Source organism: Trachinotus anak, unplaced genomic scaffold (genome assembly GCF_046630095.1).
Source record: "Trachinotus anak isolate AG129_WGS33_773 ecotype Australia unplaced genomic scaffold, CSIRO_AGI_Tana_v1 ptg000025l, whole genome shotgun sequence".
NCBI classification, from domain to species: Eukaryota; Metazoa; Chordata; class Actinopteri; order Carangiformes; family Carangidae; genus Trachinotus; species Trachinotus anak.
In genome coordinates, this window is record NW_027273876.1 from 8038647 (window position 1) to 8064506 (window position 25860).

The 25860-nt window shown below is 41.8% G+C and overlaps 1 protein-coding gene across 6 annotated transcripts in view; it reads left to right on the top strand.

The window, feature by feature from the left end:
* The first annotated feature begins 604 nt into the window (after nt 1-604).
* Nucleotides 605-25860, top strand: part of pax2b (paired box 2b) — a 33143-nt gene continuing 7887 nt past the window's right edge. For 2 of the 6 annotated variants that reach the window (XM_071463180.1, XM_071463179.1), the window contains exons 1-6: nt 3137-4042; nt 4612-4809; nt 8079-8158; nt 8270-8389; nt 17436-17611; nt 20525-20639. In XM_071463180.1, coding sequence (XP_071319281.1) covers nt 3753-4042; nt 4612-4809; nt 8079-8158; nt 8270-8389; nt 17436-17611; nt 20525-20639 — 979 coding nt within the window. In that variant the 5' untranslated portion in view covers nt 3137-3752. Of the gene's footprint in view, nt 928-1515; nt 2175-3136; nt 4043-4611; nt 4810-8078; nt 8159-8269; nt 8390-17435; nt 17612-20524; nt 20640-25860 lie in introns of those variants that run through there. The other 4 variants (XM_071463182.1, XM_071463181.1, XM_071463183.1 and 1 more) reach the window with 4 other exon arrangements.

The window sequence follows — 25860 nt, forward strand, 5'->3', positions numbered from 1 at the left end:
ACCAGAAGCTGACTCCAAAAACAGTAACAAAAAGAGAAATCATCCCCTAACCTGACCAGGAGGCAGACCGCAAGATGTGGCCGTCTGCCCCTAAGAGATGCCCCCCCCGTATCCCACCACACCACCAAACCACCACCCCCAATCCCACCTACCCCACCACACCCCAAAAAAATATATAAAAAAGAAAAAAAAAGAAAATATGCAGCGAGAGTGCATTAAAAACAAGGAAACAAGGTAATTCACATAACATTATGTATTTTATTTTGAAATTATTATTATCATTATTATTATTATTACTTCAGGTATATAGAAATATTAAAAGATTAATTGACTGAATTTTTGCAACTTTCATTTAATCATTTTTATGTAATTATCATTTGTCTTTGCTTTTATTGCTTATTTGTTTTTACACTTTGTAACTTTGTTAAGAAAAGTGCTTCACAAATTGTGGGGTTTTTTTGTCCAGAATATATATATATATATATATATATATATATATATATATACATTCTATTATTCTTCTATTGTATATTTTTGGAAAATTGTTTAAAACAGGACAGAATAGGATCCAGAACCTTGACTTTCTTGTGACTCCATCATACACTGTTTAGTTTCATTTCCCATTCAGTTGACTACTCCACTGCAGCTGATGAATTCTTTGCAACCTCTCACATGGAGCTTATAGATAATTGTTCCAGAGGAATATTTTTTACTCCTCAGTTTGATCACAGGAACTCAAGTGCACCCCAAGTTTGACTTTTTTGGGACTTGGACAGCACCTTTCCATTTGAGAAACTATACAGCGCCATCTACAGAAGCTCCGCGGCGCTGCCGCCTGCAGATCACTTTCACCTCCGACCACCAGCAACCACCACCGCTCCACTCTGGACCACTGCAATCATCACACCATCAGCCGAATGTAAAAAGGTCAATACACCTGCATAATGTACAAATGACCAGTTTCCCTTCCAAATGCAACTAGGAATTAACGGTATAAACAAATGGTTTTAGGCCTACTTGCGTTCCACAGCGGACATACAGGCAGATGCGCACAAAAATGAAATGGGGAAAAAAAAAAAAGACAAAATTCAAAGAAGGATCGAGCTAAATCCGGGTTGTGAGGAAACCTGACCACACATAGACATCCTGTATATTCCCAGAGACAGGCTGTTAGTCCGCGTAATAAAAGGAAAAAGATCAGGAAGGAACACACATTTAAAAAATAATCTCTATTTCATTGATTCAAAACTTCCAGCAAGCGAGCATATAATTCACAGCTGTTATAATGTCTAGTAAACTCTGATATTTGTAACTCCGAATCCATTCCTTATTTATCTCCCTCCCCTTCCTGCCGGTGTGTCAGACCTACAGACCTCCTCATTTGGACCCCCGGTTTTTTTGCGTTGGCGAATCACAAAGTGTTGGCATCTATTGCCTTTGTCTGACAAGTCATCCATATAAGCAAAAGGGGGGTCTGCAGAGGGGAGGAGAGGGGGGGGGTGTGGGGGGGGGAGAGGAGGGGAGGGTTGCAGCTTTTAGAACCACAGACACAGAGAGAGGCTTCATTCCCAGCCCCAAAGATCCAGCCTCACGCATCCAGCGCGGAAAAGAGAAGCCCGATGTGCGTGCGTGCGCGTTTCTCCGCCCGTTTCCACGCGTGAATCGAGGCCACCAGGACTGAGGATACACCGGGCCCCGCACGCTGGACGTGAACCTTACATTTCGTGGAGAGAAAAACGCGGTCTTCCCGGTGGCACGCTGTGAGAGAATTACCTCTGGTCCCCGTCCCCCCCCCCCCCCCCTCCCTCCCCTCCCCTAAGGCTTTGAAGAAAAATAAAATAACGAAACAGCGACCATCTGAACACAGGTCGTGTTACTGAACCGCTCCTCCGGTCATGCTGCGCACCTGCCAGACCTCCGCCGCCGGACCGGACTGTTAAAGACAAGAACGGCAACTTTTGGGGGGAAGAAGTTGCCATCAGATCGTTTGTTGACGAAGCGGGGGTTGGAGGGGGCGAACTAAGTCCCTCCATTGAGTAGAATCACCTTTTTTTCTTCTTCACATTTCCACCCTTGATAGGAAGGCGAAACGGCGACTTCAGTTGATTATCTCTCTTTCCTTTGCTATCCAATGGATATTCACTGCAAAGCAGACCCCTTCACCGCGATGCACCGTAAGTAGCACAACCTGAGTTTGTGAGCCACTGCAGCTTTTTACATGTATGCGGATAAAAAATAAACCATCATTCCTGCACAATGCAAAGGCCTGCAGCAGAGATCAGAGCGGGGTTTTGTGTGTGGGAAAACCTGTGCATCTTTGCGCATTTATAAAAAAAAAAAAAAAAAAAAAAAAAAAGGACAAGTTACAAGCTAATAAAGTGACATGCATGCAAACAGAGGCAAGCATGGAAACACAAGGCTGCTAGTGCAATGATGCTCTCCTCGTTTTTCACACCTTCCTCTCATGTGCGCACATTTCAGCCAGAACAGTGGTTAAATATTCTTTAAAATATCACAAAAGGCTGCAGCGCTTCTGGGCACAGAGCAGCCGTGTGCAGGAATGAAAGTTGTCATAGTAAACAAAGAACATGCGTTAGCAGGTACTCAGTCATTTACACATGCATCACCCTGCAGCTTCCCGCGCAGTGTGTGTGTGTGTGTGTGTGTGTGTGTTCAGGCCTAATAAGTCAGGTCACATTAGTTACACATCTATTATTCAAATTATCCAAATAACAGCGAGCCTCCACAAGTCTAACCTAAGTCCACATGTAGTGTGGTTTACTTGTAATGTGGTGGCTGTGCGTGAATAATTGATGACCTCTTCATTTACTAAATAATATGTAATATGAGTAATCAAAGCTCGTTCAATTATTTAAAATTACCGAGCAGGGAAAATGAAGGAGGATGCAACTTAATACCAAACATGAGCCGTGGAGCTGCTGAGGAAATGTGAAGTCTGGGTTTTGATTGAGAGGAGCTCCAAAGTACTGGAGACTCAATAAAATTCATATTTAAAAAAAAAAAAAATTTTCAGAAATGAAATCGCAGTCACGACACAAGCTCACTGGTCAATGCAGCCTGGATTTAATGTGCTCATTGTGCAAGCTGCAGAATAACAGAAGAAAACTGTAAAATAGAAATGCTGGTTAAGCAGTGCAGTGTAAACTTCTGTGTCATTTCATTTAATTGTTACAATGACATCATTGCAATTTATCTTCATCTGAAAACTTAAAGTTGAACATAAATGACCTTCTAAACACAAAGGGGGGAATAAAAAAAAAAAAAGCAATCACAAACATTTCAAAAAGTGCCAGTGCTCATATAAATAAGACAGCTTTTTAGCTGCTGTTTGCATTTTTGTTTAATTAAAAAAAGCTAAAAAAATAAAAAATAAAAAAAAATCTAAAAATGTGAACATCCATGAGGACAGTTGTTTTGCAGTGTTGTGATTATCTCTGGTCTCTGGTTCTGCTTAAATCACCCAAAATAAAATCCTCTTTTATCCATCAATTATTTCCAATATTGACTAATAATTGACAAAATATTATAACTTGGTCATTGTGATGTATTTACGGTGAAAACACAGAAAAGTAAGACGCCTCAATGAGCCCAACAAACAACCTTCTAATCACATTAAATGAAAAAATAAAAATATTAGCCCATTTTGATATTTTCAAAAATGCTATTTTCAAATATTAAAATCATTTCAAAGGCTTCTCCATAACATACATATTACATGTAGGCTATATTTCATGGTTTTTGTCTCTACTAAAAAGAGACAAAAAAAAAAAAAAAACATACTCACCTGCTTCCACCTCTCTGTTACAACCTTATGTAATGTTACGGTTGTATGTGCTGCTGTTGTATCCCACGTAGGGCACGGAGGTGTGAACCAGCTCGGCGGGGTGTTTGTGAACGGCAGACCCCTCCCGGACGTGGTAAGGCAGCGGATAGTGGAGCTGGCCCACCAGGGAGTCCGGCCCTGCGACATCTCCAGACAGCTGCGGGTCAGCCACGGCTGCGTCAGCAAGATCCTGGGCAGGTAGGTGAAACCTCTCCGCCTCCCAAGCCCTCTGCGCCCGGCCAGGTACACTGTGCTGGGAGTGGGGGGGTGGGATGTATAGTAGATAGGTGGAGGAGAGGGCTGAACCTCCAAAATTCTGCTTTTGATTCCTTTATGCTTAACAAGCCCTTTCTTTTAGTGGAGGTCAGTGGGTTTTCTTGCGGATATTAAGTGTGTAATGAAAAAAAATTCAATGACAATCTAGCAGAACTACATGCAGGTCGTTTATTAATGCATGCATCCTCTCAGTTGAAGTTTTTAAGCTATTTTGTGTTTGTTTTGAGGCATAATTAATGCTTGAAGACGCCAGTTCTGCTCATAAACCCTCAGGTTTGATGTTTTGCTGAAGAAAAGTTTGACTCTTGGACACTTTCTTGTACAAAACAGTTGTATTAGAATAATAACCCTCTAAAGCTTTTAATCCATGGGTTAATCATCGAGTCTGAAACGATGTTAAACGCTGATTTTCAGGGGAGCTATCGGCAGCATTGTGTCTTAAATACTACCGCAAACTATCACCGCCTGACTGCAGAATATTACATTCGCAGATACTATGAGACCGGCAGCATCAAACCAGGGGTGATTGGTGGGTCTAAACCTAAAGTGGCCACACCAAAGGTCGTGGAAAAAATCGCAGACTACAAGAGACAAAATCCAACCATGTTTGCCTGGGAGATCAGAGACAGACTGCTGGCAGAGGGCATCTGCGACAACGACACTGTTCCCAGCGTCTCATCCATTAACAGGTAGGAGACAGACATTTAAACAGAACCCAAAAATATACTCAAAAATTCAGATTTCCCCCCCCCCCCACTTGTAAATTTAGTTGGATTAAACAACAGGCTGCAGCATGTAAACACTTTAATGAAGAGAGGCCGGCAGGGCGCAAATTGAAAATCATTTATCACAGTGCATCCGTGCAAAGCGCACCAACCACAGCACAATATTGTTTGACCAACTTTGTGCTGCCCGGCACGCCGAGGCTGCCTGCGGTCTCAGAGGTGCAATTCAATCTTTCAGACCAAACTCCCTCAACAATCAGCAGTACATCCAGGACTGAGTGAATCTGTCGAGATGAAAACCGATCAATATTCGGTGACCAGATCCCGTGGCGCTATAAAGCAGGCCAATTTTCTTTAGCACATCTAATGTGCTGGAGCTGCTGCACACACACAGAGCAACGCTGGTTTTTCTGCAAGATTTTATTTTTGAAAGAAATGATCTAAAAAAAAAAAAAAAAAAAAAAAAAAAGAGGGATAATTGGACGAAAATATGTCGGCTGCAATTTGTAAAACATTGCAAAACGTTAAAATAAGGTTGTTTAAAAAAAAGGCTTTCTGGGAGGCGAATAATAAATGTAGCCTTAAAAAAAAAACACTTTCTGTTCATTAATAAAGCTCCCGATTTAAATCCTTGCGTTGAAATTCAAGGTGTTATCTTGACGTTATTAATACTGATGTAACATTATGATGCATAAAATTCAATTTTGGCATTAAAACGCTCATATAGAGCGTTTATATGACGATTCATCATGAAAAATATCTAAATTTAACATCAGTCTCACTATTTATGCCACAAATCTTCAGTTTTCTTAAAGAAAGTCATAAGGAGCATTATGGTTTGAGAGTGGCAGCTACAGGGGGACCCAGGACACCCCCCACCCCACCACCATCTTACCCCTCCTCACCCCCACCTCCCTCCCCACCACCACCAGAGATCCCTGGTGATGAACTTTGGTTAAGAGGCACTGTTCCATAGAGCCAGCATCAGCATTACATTTTAATGAGCTGATGGGAGAGCATGGACAGCTCCACACAAGACATCTTTTAAATAGAGAAAAGGCTGAAGAAAATTCATTTCATGCTTCGTGGCTGCTTAAAAAGCCCCATTTAAGGAGGCTCAGACACATGTATGTGATAAATTCAAAATGTACATTAATATCATTAAAAGAGCCCTATAAAGTTTTTTCAATTCCAATTAAAGCTTTCTATTTTGGACCGGGGGGCGGGGGGCTTATGTGTCTTTGTTTATGTGGGAAATTAAATTGTGAATACAAAGAGCTGTAATTCTATCGGCCAAATATGAGAGCTACTTTGAATTTCTATTATGGCTTAATGCTGAATACTTTTTCCTTTTTTTTTTTTTTTTTTTTTTTTAAGCAGAAGAATTGTAAGATTTCAATGTGGTGCTCTGTAGTGTAGCACCACACACGTTCAGTGGAGCATACACACAAATGAGACGACACAAGCATTTGTTTTGATTTAGCTGGAGGTAAATATTTCAATACATGTTTGGATTCCTAAAGGAGAAGTCTGCAAAAAAAAAAATCAATGAAAACATCCTTAGTGGTTCAATCACTGAGGCAGACTTTCATCCAGATTATCGGATGGTGTTTGATGTTGTTTTTTTTTTAAAATGGAAAAAGTGAGTTTGTCTTAAAATAAGTGACAAGAGAAGTTTAAACGGGACTTCCCCAGTTTAGGGGGAAAAAAACACTAAAGACTGGAGTCTTTTCCAGTTGGGTGGTTCTGACTGGGGCCAGTCGTGGGTTTCTGTGGCAGACAGTCTGACCTCAGGACTGTTGACAAAAGAGGATGCTCTATTTAAACACCTTTCCCCTGCATGCATTATTAAATGCTACAGAGATAGTGTTGTAGTACACGTCAGGGCCACCACCACCACCTCCAACAAGTAATGCTACCCTGCTGCTAGACATAAAAAAAAGGGTCCTCAATGGTGCTCGATATTATTGATTCAGAAGTAAAGCAATTTTAATATTTCTTCAGGGGATTTTCAGCAACAGCCAGGCCATTAATTCATTCTCCCAAATTGCTTATTCAATATCAAGAACATGGATACCAAATAAAGTCTTTGAATTTATGTAGCACACACAAGTCAAGGGGTCGAATAACTGTTATGGGGGAGAAGTGAAAAAAATTAAAACATCAATATGCGCTCTCTGGAAAAGCTTGTTGTTTGGCAGCTCTGCCTTCAAGGGGTGTTCTATCTTTTTCTGTTGTTGTTGTTGTTTGTGACAGTGTTGGATGTGTTTCATCTGGTGTGTTTCTGGATAATATAGAGGACAGAAATAAAAGGAGTGGTAGTATTTTTGGTTTGAAATTGTAATCCTGGTGCTGGAAACCCTGGAAATAAAATGTGCAAAAATATATATATATATATATATATATATATATATATATATATATAAGAACAAATGAGCAAAATCTGAACTGTGATAAGAAATCAACCCTAAAAGGCTCTATAGTCCTCACCGCTTTTCCTTGTGCTCTAAAATAGCTCTTGTGGCATACGTGATGAATAGTTTTAAAGTTTACAAATTATTGTGACAGCTCCCTTTCTCCCCAAGTGCCATTCAGATTAAAGGAATCTAATGCTGGCGTAAGCTTGTGCAAGGCAATAAGGAACTATTGCTTTCCTGTCACATATAATTTATAGCTTTCTATTTGCATCTGTTTGCCCGTGTGACTAATCCCCAACTTTTTCTCCCCAAGCCCCAATCAATACAACCTCATCCGCATTGGCACATGGGGGCCGCTGGTTCTACAGAGATGTTTGATCTGGGAAGCAGAGGGCTACTATAGGGCTGTGATCGGCCCCGGTGGAAGCCCCCTCCACAGTGGGGTTGGGAGAGAGAAAGAGAGTTGGTGGGGAGGCGGGGGTGTGGGGGGGCTGCTGATTAGTGTGGGCCAGGTAGAGTCAGTGAAGCTGATCATTGAGGTGAATTGATGTGATTTCATGCTTTGTTTGCAAGATCACTCAGACCAAAAGTGCAATGAAGACTTTTCTCCAGACCTCACCTTTAAGGTAGAACCACTGACCGGATCCCGTCCTGCGTATGAGTTGCGTTTGATATCTTAATCACACAATATCTTAGTATAGTAGCTGCAGTGACCGAACGGTGCGCTCAAATTAAAGGGCGGTTCGGAAATCTCCAGGAAGAGAAATCGGTCATAGAAAAGCAGCAGTGACATCTGCATTTCCTTTGTCCCCCCAGGATCATCCGAACAAAAGTCCAGCAGCCTTTCCATCCATCTCCTGATGGGACATCCCTGTCAACACCAGGTCATACTATAGGTAACACTGCAGCCCACAGCATCAGCAGGAACATTACGTGGAATCATAGCACTTAGATACAAGCAAGTTAAATACAAGCTGATTGTTAAATGTGTTGTTTCTCCTTCCCAGTACCAAGCACAGCCTCTCCGCCTGTAACCAGCGCCTCCAATGACCCTGCAGGATCCTACTCCATCAATGGGATTCTGGGTATACCACGATCCAACGGTGAAAAGAGGAAAAGAGATGAAGGTAAGGAGAAAGAAAAACACTGCTTCAGTTTAAGATTAGCATGGAAAAAATACTTTAAATCCTAAAAAAAAAAAAAAAAAGAAAAAAAAGAAGGAGCTTTATGCTATAAAACCCACTTTGCTGAACTTGCAATTATGGCATTAAAACCTGCTTCAGTTCCAGTAGATGACCCTTATAAAACACCTAGGTCTGAACTCTGTTACACCGCTGTGTCAATCTGCCAAGGAGTCTTTTGATTTGAAGACACGACCTCCGCTGTTGTCTCCTGCAATTAATCTTTATGGAAGTGATTAAAGGGCTTTAGATAATTACATGTCAAGATGATGTAGCCAACCACCCAGGTCAGTCAAGAAAGCCGCTACAGCTCTGTGGAGGGCTTTTTTTTTTTTTCAACCAAAGTGGCTCCACTTCTACTGCTGCCGAAGTAGTAGGTTAGTGGATATAAGGGGGCCTGAGGCGATATAGATTATTGGTTCTGTAAGCAATAGGCTTCCTTAATGTCACTACATAAGTAGCTGATGAGAATAGCTAAACAGATGCACTCATGTTACGAGGCGTGTATGAGTATGGAGGGATGATGTGGCTGCTGAAAAGGGGCAGTTATCTCAAACAGGGTGGGGAATGAGTGCCTTATTTCTGCAGTGCTCCGGAATGAGAGCTAATCAGAGCACGGCAGCAGTTTACATAGCGTCTTCTTTGTTCTGGCGTTTGTTGAGAAGCACGGGGGTTTGCGGGATATTGAGTGGAATTGATGTTTTATGTGCGTGCAGGGAGGGAGGGATGACTAATGACCTGTCAGAGGTAGATTTCCTGGCAAAGATATAAAAACCAGCATGACGTGGACATGGCAAATGACATAATCAAGTCTTTCCCTGTAAGAGATGCAATCGCAGAGGCATAATGCAAACGTCTGGTATTTTCAAGGGTTCATTTTCAGTCGTTCGAGGACCTCTCATATTAGCCAGGGTGTAATGTCTAGTCACTGAATGATAGAATGCACACATTTCTATGCAGATTGCTACTGAAGGGCAAAGAGGTATTAAAGGGCATGGAGAGGACTAAGGTATGTGTGCGTGAGGAGGAGAGCTGGCCTGTTTTGTGGAGGTCTCCCAGGTGACAGCGCCATGTTTCTATGGCTATTCAGTCTCAAATGATTCCCCTGATGTGCTGCCATTTCTGTGATTTAGGTGCTCAGCCAGTGTGTACGATGAAAGAGAAGAAAGCTGCGTGTGTGGATGGTGGTGTGAGCTCGTGTGTGTGTTGGTAGGACTTGTACTGAGGATGAAGTGGGGTGAGGGGGGATGGGGGGGCTTTGGTTCTTATATACTCTCCCAATAGCCGGCTGGTGCCTACCTGGAAACACAGGGTCAGGGATACTTTATCTTTCCAAAACATAAACCCCGGGCCTTGGCCTCACACACACACACACACACACACACACACGGCTGCAAAAGCAATGTCTTGCCTCGAGCCACAATTTGTAAGAATAGTATATTACATATGACGTTAGCCTGTAGCCACTACTGTCCTGTTGCTGTCTTCTCTTGAAGTGCACATTGCCAAACAAAACACCTGAATTTCAAGATTTTGCAACTGGTAGTGTCGTCTGAAACTGAAGCATAGCTACCATTTAGGACACGTACTGTAGCTTATGTTCTTAGTATTTTAGGGACTGTGGAGGTTTTGAAACCTTTTTAATCATGAATTAGTTAACGTTTTGGTGGAAATCACATGACCAGGAAAATACTGAGTGCTTTTATTTTGGAATTCAAGTTATAGCTCCAGTATGTCATAACTTGTGGTGTGTATGGAACTAAATAACTATGTAGTATAATTTTTTGGGGGGGTGGTGTGCTACTGAAAAAAAAAATACCAGGTTTCAATAATAAAATAAGTATGCAACTGTAAATAACAAACATTTATGAAATGAAATTTATGGTCACTTTAAAGAAATGTGTCTGGCTGCATTGTCCTCTAAAACGGAGCCGTAGATGTGATTTAAGACATTTAGGAATGTGGAGGTTTTTACAACAACGAGTTAACTTTTTATTTTAGTGGAAATCAGGAAAAGAGTGAGCGCTTTTATTTGGAAATTTAGGCCACAGCCCCAGGATGTCATAACCTGTGGCATGCAGGGTGCTAAATAACCATGTATTATTGTTGTTGGGTGTTTATTATTGAAAGAGAATGATCATAGATCACATATTTGCCACTGAATACATCAACCGGTTTCTGGGACCTTCTGTCTTTGTTTCCATTAAAGCATTTTTGTAACATTTATATAAAAAAATGACATAATTAGTCACTACTTGAGACATATTTCTGGAAATGACTGCATGCTATAAGCGTAAGCTAACTGGTAAGTCCTTCTTTTTTAACCAAACAAGGTAAAAACACTTCTGATCCAAGAAAGCCACATATAAGACCTCAGTATTTGGAAAATCCTTTTTCTGAAATCAAACAGTTTAGAAGTAAGAAACCATGTTTGTGCAGTTACCTCAGTGTCTCATGGTCATTTTTTTCCAATGCAGATCTTTTTCAGCTCAAGTCTGTGTTTCAGTGTTGCCTTGTTTGCTATTCAGATGTATTTTGCTTCGCTCAGTAGGCAGTAGTCTATAGTCAGTTAATGCTTGGATTAAATTTCCTCACAGCACAGTAGCTTGCCTGAGCCCTACTTAACTTGGTAAGCCTCATGATGATTATGGCACAAGCAGTCATTATCAAGGGCTGAAAACATGAACAAAAATGAGCGAAGGAAGGGGGAAGGAAAGGAGGGGAAGGGTTAGGGAGGGGAGGCCCTTTGCAACACAAGCCCTGGTGAAATGGATTGGCTGTGCAGCCCAGAGTATTTGTTTTAGGCAGTAGCTGTGGCTCTCTGCCAAGCAGGCAGACAGCTCCTAAGTTTCCAAGTCAGCAGTGCCCTTAAAAAAAGGTCCCCCATTACGGGAGGGATGTAGAGATAATGTAGTGTGACACACGTTATGTACACTGGGTCTCGGCAAGAGGAGCTTCAGGGACACAGGTGTCATAAGAGCCATTAATCTGCTATTGTCACGTGTTATTGTAAATTAAAAGTAGCATGTTACACTTGGCAGCCATTGTTGCAGATGGACACTGGGGGGAGAGAGAGAGAGAGAGAGAGAGAGAGAGGACCGCTGGAGATGGTGTCTTTGGTGACCACGGCTGTCCACGCATTTTACAACGTGACATATATTAGAATTTGCAATTCTGCAGAGAAAAGCTATTACCTCACAGATTAACATCCAAGTACCCCCCCCCACCCATCACCCGCCTCACCCCTGCATCCCAACTCCGCCACCCCCCCCCCCCCCCCCCCCCCCCCCCCCTCAACTGCTTCTGACACCGTGGGCTTCAGAAAAGACAAAGGAGAAGCTTTAGCTGCTTCTCCGAGGGCGACGTAAAAAACCTCTCATACAGCATCTGATGTTTAAGTACAAATCTGCTTTTCATGGAGGTTTTTGTTCGCGTTCTTGTTATTAATGAACGTGTGAGAGAGCTGAATTGACCTGAGCAGAAAGCTCGGAGGTCTGTTGAGAACATGCAGTGTCCATGAAGTGTGTCCGGTCTTTCAAAGTCATATCACACGTCCTTTCAGAGCGGCGCCACAAATTGCACTATCAGACCTGTAGATGATTCTTAATTTCAGCCATTCTGAACGCTTTCCTGCTTTGTGTCGGGCTTTTTTCTGTCTTGATTTATGAGAGAAATACCAAGAGAGAAAATTTCGTGATAAGACGATCATCATATATTTCAAGAGCCAACAACAATAGCCAGTGGCAGTTAGAATGGATGTGATTCTGTGCTTCAGTAGCTGTTGAATTAATTATTTCTCATCTCTGAGCGTCATGAGGACTGAGCCGATGTGTGTGGATGGAGATGAGTGATGGAGCGAGCCGCCGTCACACCATGCTCTGTGTATCAGCATCTGTTTTGGGGGAGAGGAAGAGTAAACACAGGAACTGAGAGAGCAGCAAAATGTCAGCACCTAAGCACAACCTCCGAATTAGATTAATAAAGCTTTTAAAAGCTCGGGAACATCACAGGTTAATGTCTTTCCTGACTGCTCCTCTCTGAATCTTAGGAGGAATCCCACTTTTTGCAATTAACTGATTAATCGATTTGGTTTGTAATAAAATCAGGAAATACTAAAAATTCAATTTACAATGATATAGAACAGAGAGAGTCAGCAAACTCTCACGTTTGAGAGGCTACAGTTGGAGAAAGCTCTTCCATTTATCGATTTCCAAAATTGTTGTTAATTTTTTTTTCAATTGATCTACTAAATTTTACCCTCTAATCCCTTTCAGTTTACATAATCAAAACATTCAATTAGAAAAACAAAATGCAGCTGAGTTCATCCAATTTGATGCAAATGAGTTTTAATTTGATTTCATTTAGCCAGGAATTGAATCAGGCGGGAAATTATAGCGGAGTATTATTGTGAAATACATAACAATGTGTTAAGGGAACAAGAGCAGTATGTATGTTGACATGTTATTTAAACAAGGGGCAGACTTGGGGAGAGAGTGGGGGGGGGGCAAGCTCATTCCTCTTAGGGGGGCTTGCATGACCTCAAGGTGCCAGCTCTACTCCTCATGCCTCTAACAAAAACTCAGAAACTCCATTTTCATTGCATGAAAGAGTTTCAACTTTTATTCTGAAATCATTCTCTTCCTCTATTAGAGTCAGACTTTCAGAAAAAGCTACTATTCATGCTCAATCTGCACTTCAATCATAATAACTGTTGTGTTTTTGTTGAGCGGGCAGTCACTCAGACTCGCTCCCAGACCCAGAGTTGCATTGGCTAAAGCCCCCTGCTTGGGGTCGCGACCTCTGGGTGCCAAACCCGCAGAGAGGAGTCTGCTTTATAGAGCTGGTTATCTGATCTGATAGAGGCTGCTCCCTCGTTACCGGAGTGTTAATACAGACTGATGTCAAGATGAATACACTCAACCCCAGTGATCAATACACAACCACAGAGCGGGACAAGCATGTAACGCACCAACAAAGCCACTGTGGTCAAAGATTAGTATCACCGCTGCATAATGGGCAGATTTGGAAATGTCCAAATACTGGATCTGACTTGTAGTGATGAAAAGTGCTTATACACTCTTTAAAGCACCTGAAAACTAGTACTTCTCAACAACTATAAACCTTTGTCACTAAATAAACAAAAATCTAAGTTAAAGTTGTAAAAAGTTGAACACATAAGATCTGCTTCATCAGGATCCTGCTGGTGAGGTTTGATCAAACTTGACTGACAGTGGTGTCTCTTCGTCACCCCACTGAGCAACCCAACAACTCAATCGATCAATCAAGATTCAGCTGCTAATTCTCTTATAGTGCATAAAAATACATGACATCAGCTTTTTCTGCCAAGTTTGAAAAAATGCAAACAGAAACTTTACCTACAAATAGTGTTTCCATGTGTTAGCCCATCACTTGTAGTAAAAAAAATCTTTCAGTTCCCTGATCTTGCACAGCTCTGGTTACGGTTTGGTTTGGTTTAAGCTTCTTCATCAGTGTTTCTCAGATTTTCAAAAAGCTTCAGAGACAATTTCTTCTCTCCAGCTCTCTTTTCCATTTCTTACACAACTACTTTTCATGTCAACAACCAGTTGCAACACCATGAATGCCCTGCAGGAAAAAGTATCGGAAAATGTGAACTTTCCGTTTCTAACGTCGTTGGACAACACATCGTATGAACCAGTTCTTTTCTAGTATTACCTGCAACAAAAAAAACAAACAAAACGACTTGGTTAGGTTTACTAAGGTTACTACTTCCCAGATGTAAGGGGATCTTCAACATCATGGCGGTTAAGGTCAGGGAATGACGGCAGTCGTGGTTAAAAGGAAAGAATCGTCGACTGTCGCCAGGAAACAGTTAATGATCGACAATCTTCTGTGACAGAGTCCAACACTTTGTTGACAATTTGTGGCTCAATAACAATATTGCACTAGCTCCTCTGTGGCTCCTGATTGACAGGAGTCATAATTTCTACATCCACTAGAGGACGCTGTCACTTGAACGTAAACATGTCATCTTTGGGAATTTGCTATTGTTTTTTCCTTGGGAATACCAACCAGAAAATAATAAAAGATACATGAAATCGATTTATGCTCCTTAACAAAAGCGCAAAGACACGGCTGAAAAATGTCGTCAGAATCATCTTCAGCACCAAAACACAGTCGTCGCTGATTTGTCAGACGGGAATCAGTAGCTGGGAGGGCAGATGGGACTGTCCTCAGCCTGAGTGGGAGGAAGAGTGTGTAGGTTGACCCAGGATGGGTTGTCTTGTGTGTGGGAAGTGTATTCCACAGTGGTGAATGACAAATATGTTGGGGGTGGGGTGGGGGGGGGGGGTATTGATCAGGTGTTGTGGCTCGGGACGGCTGATGGAAAGTAATTAATGACTCTATTTGCTTTGGTAGCAAAGAGAACAATTGAGTTTGATAAAGTGACAAGCAGCAGCTCCAGTAGGTGAGGCCCAGAGAACCTGCTGAATATTCACCTGAACGTGGAGACGAGTCACAGATCTGATTAATTAGGATGAATCTTGGGAAATACATTTTCATGCTGAGACTATTAAATATGAAGCTACAGCAAGAAGAGGTAGCTTTTTAGCATCAGGACTGGAAACAGGGGAACACAACTCACTGTGAAACCACAATGCTGCTTTTATAATCAGGTTTTTGCTCTGGTCAACAAATAAAACAAGACACAGTGTGGTAATTAGTGAGTTTAAGAAGTGCTGGGAGGCAGATTTTTCTTCCTTTCGACACAGCCAGGCTAGCAGTTTCTCCCCGTTTCAAGTCTATATGCTAAGCTAAACTAACCCCCTCCTGACAGACATAAGAGTGATGTCGACCTTCTCATCTTCACAAGAAAGCGAATATCAAATTTCCATCTTTAAAAACTGGTCAAGCCTCGTTCAAAACCACAAAATGTTTTCTGAGGATCTTGTGATCTTTGCTAAATTTACAAAACATCTAGAATATGTTCAGTTTGATCCAGCCACTGTGTAAAAAACACAACATCTTGGGTTTGATTGTATCACTCAGTATGAGCAAATATAGCTTCATGAAAAAGTTGGGACAAGTGGATACAGAATACATGTAACCGTCTGGTGAAAACCATATCATCTTTACAATATCATCTGTCTGGAAACTATGAAATAAGCCATTTTAAGCTTTTTTGAGCTAATCCAGTGAATTTCTAAGTGATTTTACAGGCATGTGGGAAGTATGAGAATTTTCTCTGCTTGCTATATGGAAATTGGTTTCGCCTGGGGATACTGTGATAAAGTGCGGAAAATATTTTTCCCCTAAATGCAAGGAAACTTAAAGGGTAAAAAAAAATCAAGCGTTTAACAGGCTAAACGACACAATAGATGACACTTTTAGGGGGTAAATAATTGGGATCTTTGGCGATCTTACAAAGTACCAATCTGCTACTGGTGATCTCTCTTTCATAAAATATTTAACATCTGTAAACATCTGTGTGAAACTCACTGGAATATATGTAAGGTAACATGAGGACAAGGTTTGCTGTGCCAGTGAAAATGGATTCAGTAGCCCGCAATGACTGAATGAATGCAAATGAAAGCCGAAACCTTTGATTTTTATAACGACATAGACAAAGAAACTCGTGACCGATATCCAATCCAGTTAATAAGCTCAGTATTGGCACCGATAATGATCCAGTGCATCTGATCGTGCATTGCTTGTAAATAAGTCCTACTGAAGCGAAAATAGAATAGTTACAAGATATTGTTTGGGAACTCATAACTAATTTATTACTATCAGCACAATTTGAGGTTACACACACCTGCAAGTGCTTGGACACACACACACACACACAGAGGCACCTGCTCACACTCTCTTTTATGGCTCCTTCAGCTCTTCACACGAGAGTCGGGTTCATCCTGTGGCCTCAGCCTGTGAAAAAAGGTCAAGCAGCAGAATAGAATGGCAATAACCCTCCCAAATGGTACTATCACACAGACATGATTGATCAATTGAATTCCATGGCAGAGAAAAATGTGGGATTAAGTAGAGTATTATACGCACAATGAGTTGAGGCATGATGTTCATTTCAAGTTCATTTCAGCTCCCTCTTGCCACCAGATCAGGCAATCAATAGGGGCCTTGCATATCATATATCACCACTCTCCCACTGAGGGGAGAACATAATCTGCCGCAAATTTAGAATGACAGATTTGTAAGGGAGCTGAAGCTTTGTGGGATCCGGGGAGGAGACCTACAGACACAGCCACTGCAGCCAGGAGAGGTGGAGGGGGTGATGGAGAAGGAGGGAGGAAAAAAGGGAGGGAGGGAGGTATGGTAGAATAGTCTGTAAAGGCTTTACCAGCCTTGCACACAAGTGACAACGGGAAAAGCTAAGGCATCCTTCTCCCCAACAGTTGGGTAATCAGGTCAGGAGTCAGGAGAAAATTCCTGTGTTTGGAGAGCAGGATGATTAAACTAGACTGTACGATTTTATTCAGCCTCTTGTCCTCCGCCGCTGTTTCCAAATGGAACCACACACTCGCAGAGAATGAAAGTAGTTTTGAATTGTGAAAGGGAAATTGCGCTTTAAAAAAAAAAAAAAAAAAGCTGCTCTTGAATTCAGCAAGCAGTAGAAGAAGAAAAAAAATCCTCTGGCTGGAGAGAGAAGGGGCTATAATAGGCTAGCTGCTGCTTTCATTAGTATACATGCTTGCCACAACATGTATATATTTGCAAGTGATGGTAATCCATCAATTACCAGAGGGCTTTCAGATCATGATGGTGTTAATACTGTGGGGTTGGGGGGGTTCAGGGAAAAAAGCCTGTGTGATGTAGCCAGTGGCTCACTACAGCCATTAAGGTGCAGAAAAAGCTGCACTCCATCCTTTTCTGTCCTCCTCAGATCCCCCACAGAGACGGTACAGAAAAAACATGAGGGGAATATAAAGTGCATAGCTTGAAGTAAAGGCCAGCTTCCCGGGGTCAGTGTCTCGATTGTTGCTCTTTCTTCTTGTAGATGGTTCAGATGGTTCTGGCCCAAACAGTGATTCTCAGGGTAGTGTGGAGAGTTTACGGAAACACCTGAGGGCAGATGCCTTCACTCAGCAGCAGCTGGAAGCGTTGGACCGGGTCTTTGAACGCCCCTCGTACCCTGACGTCTTCCCTACATCGGAGCATATCAAACCTGAGCAGGTTAGTAGCACTGCAGCTCACCACTGTTTCTTCACATACACCAAAACACCCCAAAATGTGCATGTGATGCTGAATCAAGCGCACAAAAAAAAAAAAAAACACCTTTGTCACAAATATTCCCAAACCATCTTCAGAAACAAAAGCCAATTAAACAAATGTCTGAGATGGCCAAGCACTGGATTACAACCCAGCGTGTATAATGCTAGAGGGATCACAAGGAAAACTCCCACACATTATTGATTTTGTGATGAAAAACACATCCCTTGCATCCCCTGTAATTGAGAATAACAGTAAGGCAACATGAAATTAATCAATACCTAGATTTCTCTTCATTTCTGCTGTGTTATTCAACTGCTGCTTCTCACCTTTTGTCGTTTATTTTTCCAATCCTGTGTCATATCTTGATGTTTAATGAAAGCTACCTTTGAAGTGGATGCATGAAAACACTCTCTGTGATATTAAAACCACAGTCGCCATCCATCCTCATTTCAAAAATTAGGAGGCATTTGGGGAAACTGCCCCCCCCCCACACACACACACACACACACACACCAAAACGACAGCCAGAAACCACTGCTTATTAAAAGCTCTGGGCTTATTACAATGGATAACCTTTATTTACTTTCATTATACCATTAAACAACAAGAGACTATTAATTTCTCCCACCAAACTACAAGTTGGACCCATAAAGCAAAAGCAGTCGCCTAATTGAGTTCATTTTAATTTCTCTCCAATCGGGGCGAATTACGCAGGTGATAAATCAGTGGGACAGGCCTCACCTCCAGAAGAGGGCCTAATTTGCAGCTAATTACAAAACTGATTTCTACTGGAAGATCAATACCAAAACGAATTGGAAATGACTTGCAATCACAAAGAACGTCAGGGAGAGTATTAAAAGGCAGAGGGAAAAGGGTTAGGCTAAAAAAAAAAAAAAAAGGGGGGGGGGGGGGGGGTGCAAGTGAAGAAGAAAAAAAAAGAAAGGAGGCCAGGAACAGTCCAGAAAAATCAGCTTTAATTTAATGCAGTATTAATCAGAGCACTTTCCCTTTCAAGGGAGCCTCGCGTTTTTTTCTGGAAAATGTGGCCCTATTAGCCAGTGTCTGGGTTCTGTAGCGAGGCATTAAAAACCCATTCTGGAGATGCAAAACTCAATGGATTCACCCCTCCCACACTTCTGCTAGCCATTTGGTCATCCCTTTCAGACCTATCTTTTCAGTTTTCCCCCTCCTGCCCTTTATCTGCATGATAAAACGTCTGTTTGGCGTCTGAAGCCTCCGAGAATAGAGGAAAACATCCGACATTGTGCCAGTGAACAGTTGTAGCAGACAATTAGAGTTTATCGGTGATAGTGGCAGACAAGAGCAGGGTCACAGGCGTCCCCCTGTGGGAGCGCGGCCCACTGAGCCACTCAGGCTCACACTGGGCTTTGGACAAACATTGTCAACACTCAGACTCCGGAAGTCTCATCTCATTAAAAAAAAAAACCTGCTAACATCTGTCATGAGTGTCTTTTAGCAGATTTACAAAAGGAAACATGACGATGAAAGACAAGCCGGGAAGAGATTATTTTCAATTACACTGAAAATTAAATGATCGGTTCACCCAAATTACAAAAAGATATTTTTATCTGCTGAGGTTTTTTGACAGGATTTCTGCCTCTACCTCAGTGTAACAGAGGTGAAGGGTATTTTTTTGTTAGTGGAACTCAAATCACTGATGTTTTTTTTTATTTCCAGACACAGCTACTCTGGATAATCCACAGATTTTTGCTGTCAAACATTTTTTACCGGAACTTCTTTCTGCTGAAGAAATAGTCCCTATGAAAACATTACACAGGGATTATCCGGAGCAGCTATTGTTTCTGGAAGGAGAAGCTGCCATTAAAAGGCTTTGCTTCAAACTTCAATACTATTTTGGTAGCAAGTGAAACTAACAGTTACCAATGGCATCAAAGGCCTGGAGATATTCAGTCTTGTTTACAGATTCATTTACTGATTTCAATCATGATTATGCTCGTTTTAGACTGTGGTTTATTTTGGTTTACAGCTTTGTTTAGAAAAGTATCAAACGCTGGAGGCATGCGGCTTCTTCTGTGAGGTAAAGAAAAAGGGGTTGTAGAAAAATGGTAAGATAATAAAAAAGGATGATATTGGTATTGGTACTCAGGTAAATATTTCAAATGATACTGAGACCTGCTACTTTTTTTTGAAAAATTAAAGCAGCTCAAATGTAGGAATTTTAATGAGGGTTGAGATGGAGGGTTCAGAGGTGGATATCTCAAAACTTTGGCACACAAACCCAAACTGATCTGCATGGCAAGATGGAGTTTTTGTGTGTGTGTTTTTTTTGTGCTTTGGGTGAACTAGTCCTTTAACACAACATCTGAACGCACACAAGCAGCAAAACCTCAACCAGTTAAACAGTAACAAAAAGCACAAAGTTGAACAAGTGATTCGGAGATAAGAGGTAATGAAATTTAAAGGTGGTTTAGACTCCACATTAAAAGCAAAAAGCAGAAAAAAGCAAAAAGAAAAAGAAAAAGAAAGAAAAGGTGAATGGTGTCTCTCAAACAGGACCACATGGTGTGCCTGTAACAAAGCAGAACTGCTTTCTCCCTTGGCTGATCAGGGGTAGGACTGCAGTCAAGCACAAAGGGCCAGCTGACGCCTTGGCTTTTCACTCATCTCAAAATCCCACTTCCTCTCAGACAATACCAAAATACATTCATGATATGCTTGAACTGCCACCCTGCAGCTTGAACACACACACACACACACACACACACACACAATGCTCTCATACAAATTTATACTCGCACAGGCCTGTGTGGAGCGCTTAATGGAGGAGGAGAAGGGAGGATTTCCATCTAGGTATTGTTTGGTTGTGTAATGACTCAACTGTCCTTTTCCCAGGCTAATGAGTACTCGCTCCCTGCCCTGAATTCCAGCCTGGACGAAGTCAAGCCCAGTTTATCCTCTAGCACCAACCCAGACCTGGGCCCCAGCGTGTCGCAAAGCTACCCTGTAGGTAAGATCAAGTGCCATACAGTACGCCTTTATGCTGCCAGGCCACAGCTTCAGCTGAGGGGTTTTGAAGAATACTGTAAAGGAAAACAATACTGAGCATGCTTGTGCAATTGACAAACCAAAAAAATGTGTGAAAATAAAAGCAAAACCAAAAAGTTAAGTGTGAGGACTTTTTTAATACCATTTCACTCTGAGCTGAAAAGGTGGTACGATGATGCGATAAAAGCTTAGCAGCTGTCGTCCGTCTGGTTCTTTTTTTTTTTTTTTTTTTTTTTTTTTTTGCTGAGCAAGCAGGACGATGAGAAAGACTGGGTAGAGGTGGGTGTGTGTGTGGGGTGGGGGGTGAGGTGTTCAGTCACCGCTGGACAAGGACCTTTGGGTGTCAGCACATCAGAACTATGAGTGTGTATCAGAGCAAGGTCTTGCAAGAAAAAAAAAAAAAAAAAAGCCACCATGCAGGACTGGCTGCTTGTTGGCTGCTGCTGCTGTGTTGCTCCTGTGATTTGTTCGCCGGGAGACAGTTTGTGTGTCTCAAAGCACGAGTAATGTGCCTCGGTAAATACGCTCTGGCATTTCTGCCGCCTAACTCTAACACCATGATCATTTATTTCACCCTCCTATCTTTCTCTCCCTCTCTGCCCCCCCCCCCCCCCCCCCCCCCCTCCACTTCGTCTCCTCTCCTTGTCACAGTTAATGACTGCCTGGCTAATTGAAATATTGTTTCGTTGTTGCCGTGTTATTACCAAGAAGAAGGTTAAGTTTACTGAAAGTTTACGATGACTGTCGGAGGCCTGAGATTAATATACAGAGCTTTTATTAAAATTCATATAATTATGCAGCAGCCATCAAAGGCAACGGGGTTCTGCATGGGGGAGGACAGGGTGATTGAAAATTGCAGCAGCCCCCCTTCTCAAATGATGGCCAAGCAGTCTTACGAGAAAATAAAGAGCCCTTTTCTCATTAATATGTGGGAGGTAGTTTTCCCCTGTAAGGCAGGCCTCCTGAGAAGAAAGGTGTGTGTTTGTCCTTTGTGCACTGATGGCCGCGCAGAAAGCAGGCCTGGCTCTGCAGACGGCTTTGTTTGCACCTGGGATATTTTAGATGGTCTCTGCAGAGGGGGTCTCCTTACTTAGTGCGTTGCAGGTGCAAAGAGACATGTAGAGGAAGAAAGATGGGATTGTATGTATATCAGTGTGCTGCAGTGTGTGTGTGTGTGTGTGTGTGTGTTTGCACATGAGAAGCACATTAGTTGCTTTTGTATCAGCAAATACGTTTATTCTGTGCCCTTTTCTGTTGGTAGATCTCACTGGAGGCAGAGAAATAAAGCATTCAGAGGTCAAACTAATGGAACAAACATCACTCTGACTTCCACTTGGTAATTAGTATTTGGTTAGTGGCTTCTCTGCTTGGTTTTCCCTCAGTGGCTGCCTGTGTGGATAATAGGTAATATTCAGGTGTGTGGTCTCTCTAATGGCTGAGTATTACAGTTTACTTGCCAGCGATAAGCCTACCAGAGGAATTTTAAGCCTGGCAAAAAGTACTAAATTATCTGCAGTATTTAGGCTGAGATCCAATTTCAAATTAATTGTGTCTTTACGGGGGAAAGAACTGGAGATTATGTTCATCCTTAAAATGTTTTCGAACACCAATTAAAACGCCTGCAGTTATTGATCTTGTTGATTTTATGTCCTGGAATTTGCATAATCTATTAAAAATGAATGATTCATGAAGTGCTCTTTGCCAGAGATCGGGATTCTCAGTGAACTGAAAGACTTGAGAGATAGAAATCTATTGTGTCCTCTGCTTATCCTATTAAGGCTCAAAAGTACCTGCAAAGCAGGCTCAAATAAGAAAGGGATTTAAGGGCATTGTGCACATCATCGAAATTCAGAGGCAAGAAGCCACTTCCATTAAAACAGTTTTTTTCTCTCTCCCTCTCCTCCACATTAATGCTGTATTACCTGCTAAATAGTCCCTCTTACCCCATAAAAACACCAAAGGGTTCCATGAATATGTGGATAGGACAATTGCACATTGTGAGGTAATTTCTATTGTTGATATGGGAAGTAATTTCTTTGATGAATTCCCTTCGAGAGATGGATTTCATCTCAAGTGCTTCTTATTCTTGTTCATTCGAACTGCTTGAAATTCAAATAGTGTGGGCTGTGGGTGAATTTATGAATAGCAGAAGGAGGAGCTCGGAACTTTTTTGTGTATTTTGAGAAATAAATGGAGAGATGGCCTCGATACGGCCGATTGTCCACTATTTCTATATAGAGAGTCTCTGTATTTTTCCTGAAATTAGTCAGAGCCCACCTGTTTTCTTGATGGCACTTCAGACTTGAGAAGCCTCTTCAAGCACTGGCTGGATTCCCCTGAGCTTTCAGTGGGAGTTTTACACTTCTCCACTCAATGACTGCATACTGAGGACTCTTTAAACATATTCCCCGCTGGGCCTGTTAATGGAGGCCTCCAAAGGCTCAAAGCCCCTGTGTCAATGACACCTCTCCTCCTCAAGCATCTGCCTCTGTACACTCCTTTATCCCCTCCTGTTATTCCTCCAAACAAAACTTCACCCAGCAAACACAACCATCCGCACTTAAAATTCAATTAAAGTGAGCGAGCGCTCTCAGGGTGAACTACACAGAAAGTATCAAGCCCTGCTGTTGTCCAGTGAGCAGCGAGCAACGATCAGACAGCGAACCTGCCGTCAGTGACGTGTGGCCCCATGACAAACCGCTCGCCCGTCTTCCCACAGGGGGGAAATACAGGCTCAGGCGCCGAAATTAATGCTTATTTCGTCTTCACAAAAGCAAACTAACCTTTGAGCACACATTTGATAATGAATGACTTTCAGCCGGTGTTTGGGGAATTAAAGCAATTTGGCTCTCCAAACATTCTTTACTTAGTTGTAATTAATTAGGGTGCTGAGATTTTTTGGCTTGTGATAAATTGCCCCATTCTGCATATAGCCTGGAAAATGGAGGTCAAAGATTTTTGGTTGTTGTTGTAGCAAACATGAAGGTGTCCCTGTCATGCTAAATTTAATACTCTTGCAAGCAAAAGAGTCGTTCACAAATGACTTTGTTTCTGTGCCAGATAAAGAGAAGGTCACCCTGCTTTTCTGTCTGTGTTTGAAGAAACTGAGTTGATGGGAACGCATAATGTTTCTTGTCACGCTGTGGGTTGAGATAAACACATGAATCTTATACAGTATAATTAAGAGTTGACAAAAAAGTTTTTTCAGAGGTAAAGTAGTTAAACATGAACGATTCAAATCAATAAAATTACCAGCAGCACTCAATACCTGCAAAAGCTCAAGACTCAGACAATCCTGTCTGTAAAAAAAAAACCCAGATATTTCTGACCCGCTGAAAGCTGGAGCTACTGTATCCCCAGCCACATTCCCAGTTACAAATTAAGGCAGAAATCAACAGGCTTTTGTAGCAGCAAAAAACAAAAATCTTTGAATTGATTTTCGCAGGGAAAGAAAAGAGGGCAGGGGAAAAATAAATAGCTTGATTTGCTGGCGTTCAATCTAAGGGGACTGTCAGAGGAAGCAGACAATATAAAGAAGCCCATCTTTTAATGAGAATCTGGACACACATCTCTGTTGTAAAAACAACAAAGCCTAGGAAGCAGCTAATGAGGCTATCATTGCTGTACAGAGAGTTCTCCGAACCGGCGCTTCTCTGAAAGAGGGCTTTAAAGGGGACATAAAGCAACAGTCACAGAGCTGCTGGCAGTCACTGCCAACTGTATCCTGGAATATACAAAACCAGGACCCAACAGAGGCTGTTATTATCATCAGAGTCATCATGTGACAGAAGAAGCTGATGGTAAACACTATACTGGCATTCACATGTATTCATTATTATTATTATTATTATTGGGTTATACAAACCTTTAAGAAAACTTAACTGGCCTTCACCAGTTGTTGTTTGCTTTCCTATAGTTTAATATTAAATTTTGCTTTTTTGCTACAGGATTTTCACTCGTCTAACAAACACCAAAAAAAAGCAAACAAAAACAAATTGTTGTGCCTTGTTGTTGCTTTTTAAAGTTAGGATGAAGGTTGAAGTCTCCAATGAGGGTTAAGTTGAAAATATTGATCCGATGCAGCTGGATCAGTATCAGGACTAATATTGATCAGGTATTGGTTTTAAGTGACCAACCCACATTAAATAGAGTTTCTTAGTCACTTTATTAACCTTCTGCAACAGTGGCATTTAAATCTACACAAATCTTAATGGAGTTTGGTGTATGAGAGTCTCTATATATGGTTATGTGTATTTACAGCCTCAGAACCGATCAGTTACACCAGTGAAACATAAGATTGAAAAGGAGAGAAAAGGTGAGATTGGTTTAGCTTTCAAGGTGGAAAATACCTTTGTGGCATTAGGGCTTTGCCACACGTTGAAGAAATTAAACTAGATGTTACTGTGATTCTGTGTCATAAAGACAGGGACCCTTTGCTCTCTATGTATTTCATCTCTTTGAAGCGAGTTAATGAAGAGATAAGAGTATTTACTTTTATAAGTCATGTACGGCTGCTGTAGCCGCAGTAATCACAATGAAGAAAAGATTGGGTCAGTGTTTGCTGAGACAGTTAGACAATAGTTACCAGTGTCTACACACACACACTCTCTCTGTCTCTCTCTCTCACACACACACACACACACACACACTCACACACACAATGGCTTCACCCCTGCTGGACCCCCCACCTGCAGTACTCCCACGGCTCCCTTTGACTTATGTGCACTGGCTTGTGGCTGACTAATTCTTATTATAAATGAAAGGTCCGACATGACCTCACTCTTCTCTGTAAAGCTCTTTAACGCCACAGCCCTCGGGTCTCAAGCGCTTCAACCAAAAAGACACATCTCACAAGGTCCTCACACAATACGTCGACCGGTGCTGAGATTTGCAAATAATAGAGAACAGCTGTTCAGCAAAAGACTGAATTGTTTCTTTATCATATAATTTAAGATCACAAATGGAAATGTTCTTGTTTTGACATGAGTCTTAAGGGAGAATTCAATGCAAAACGGATTCTCCACAGGCATTTCCAGTCACGTTAAAGCGTTACGGTTTATTTTGTGGGATATTTTGAATAAATCTCCGTAGTTGAACTCGCTGACTGACAGACGATTATGTCACGAAGAGACAAATCTAGGAGCTGCTCCACACACAAGTGATAATTCTTGACAACAGCAAAG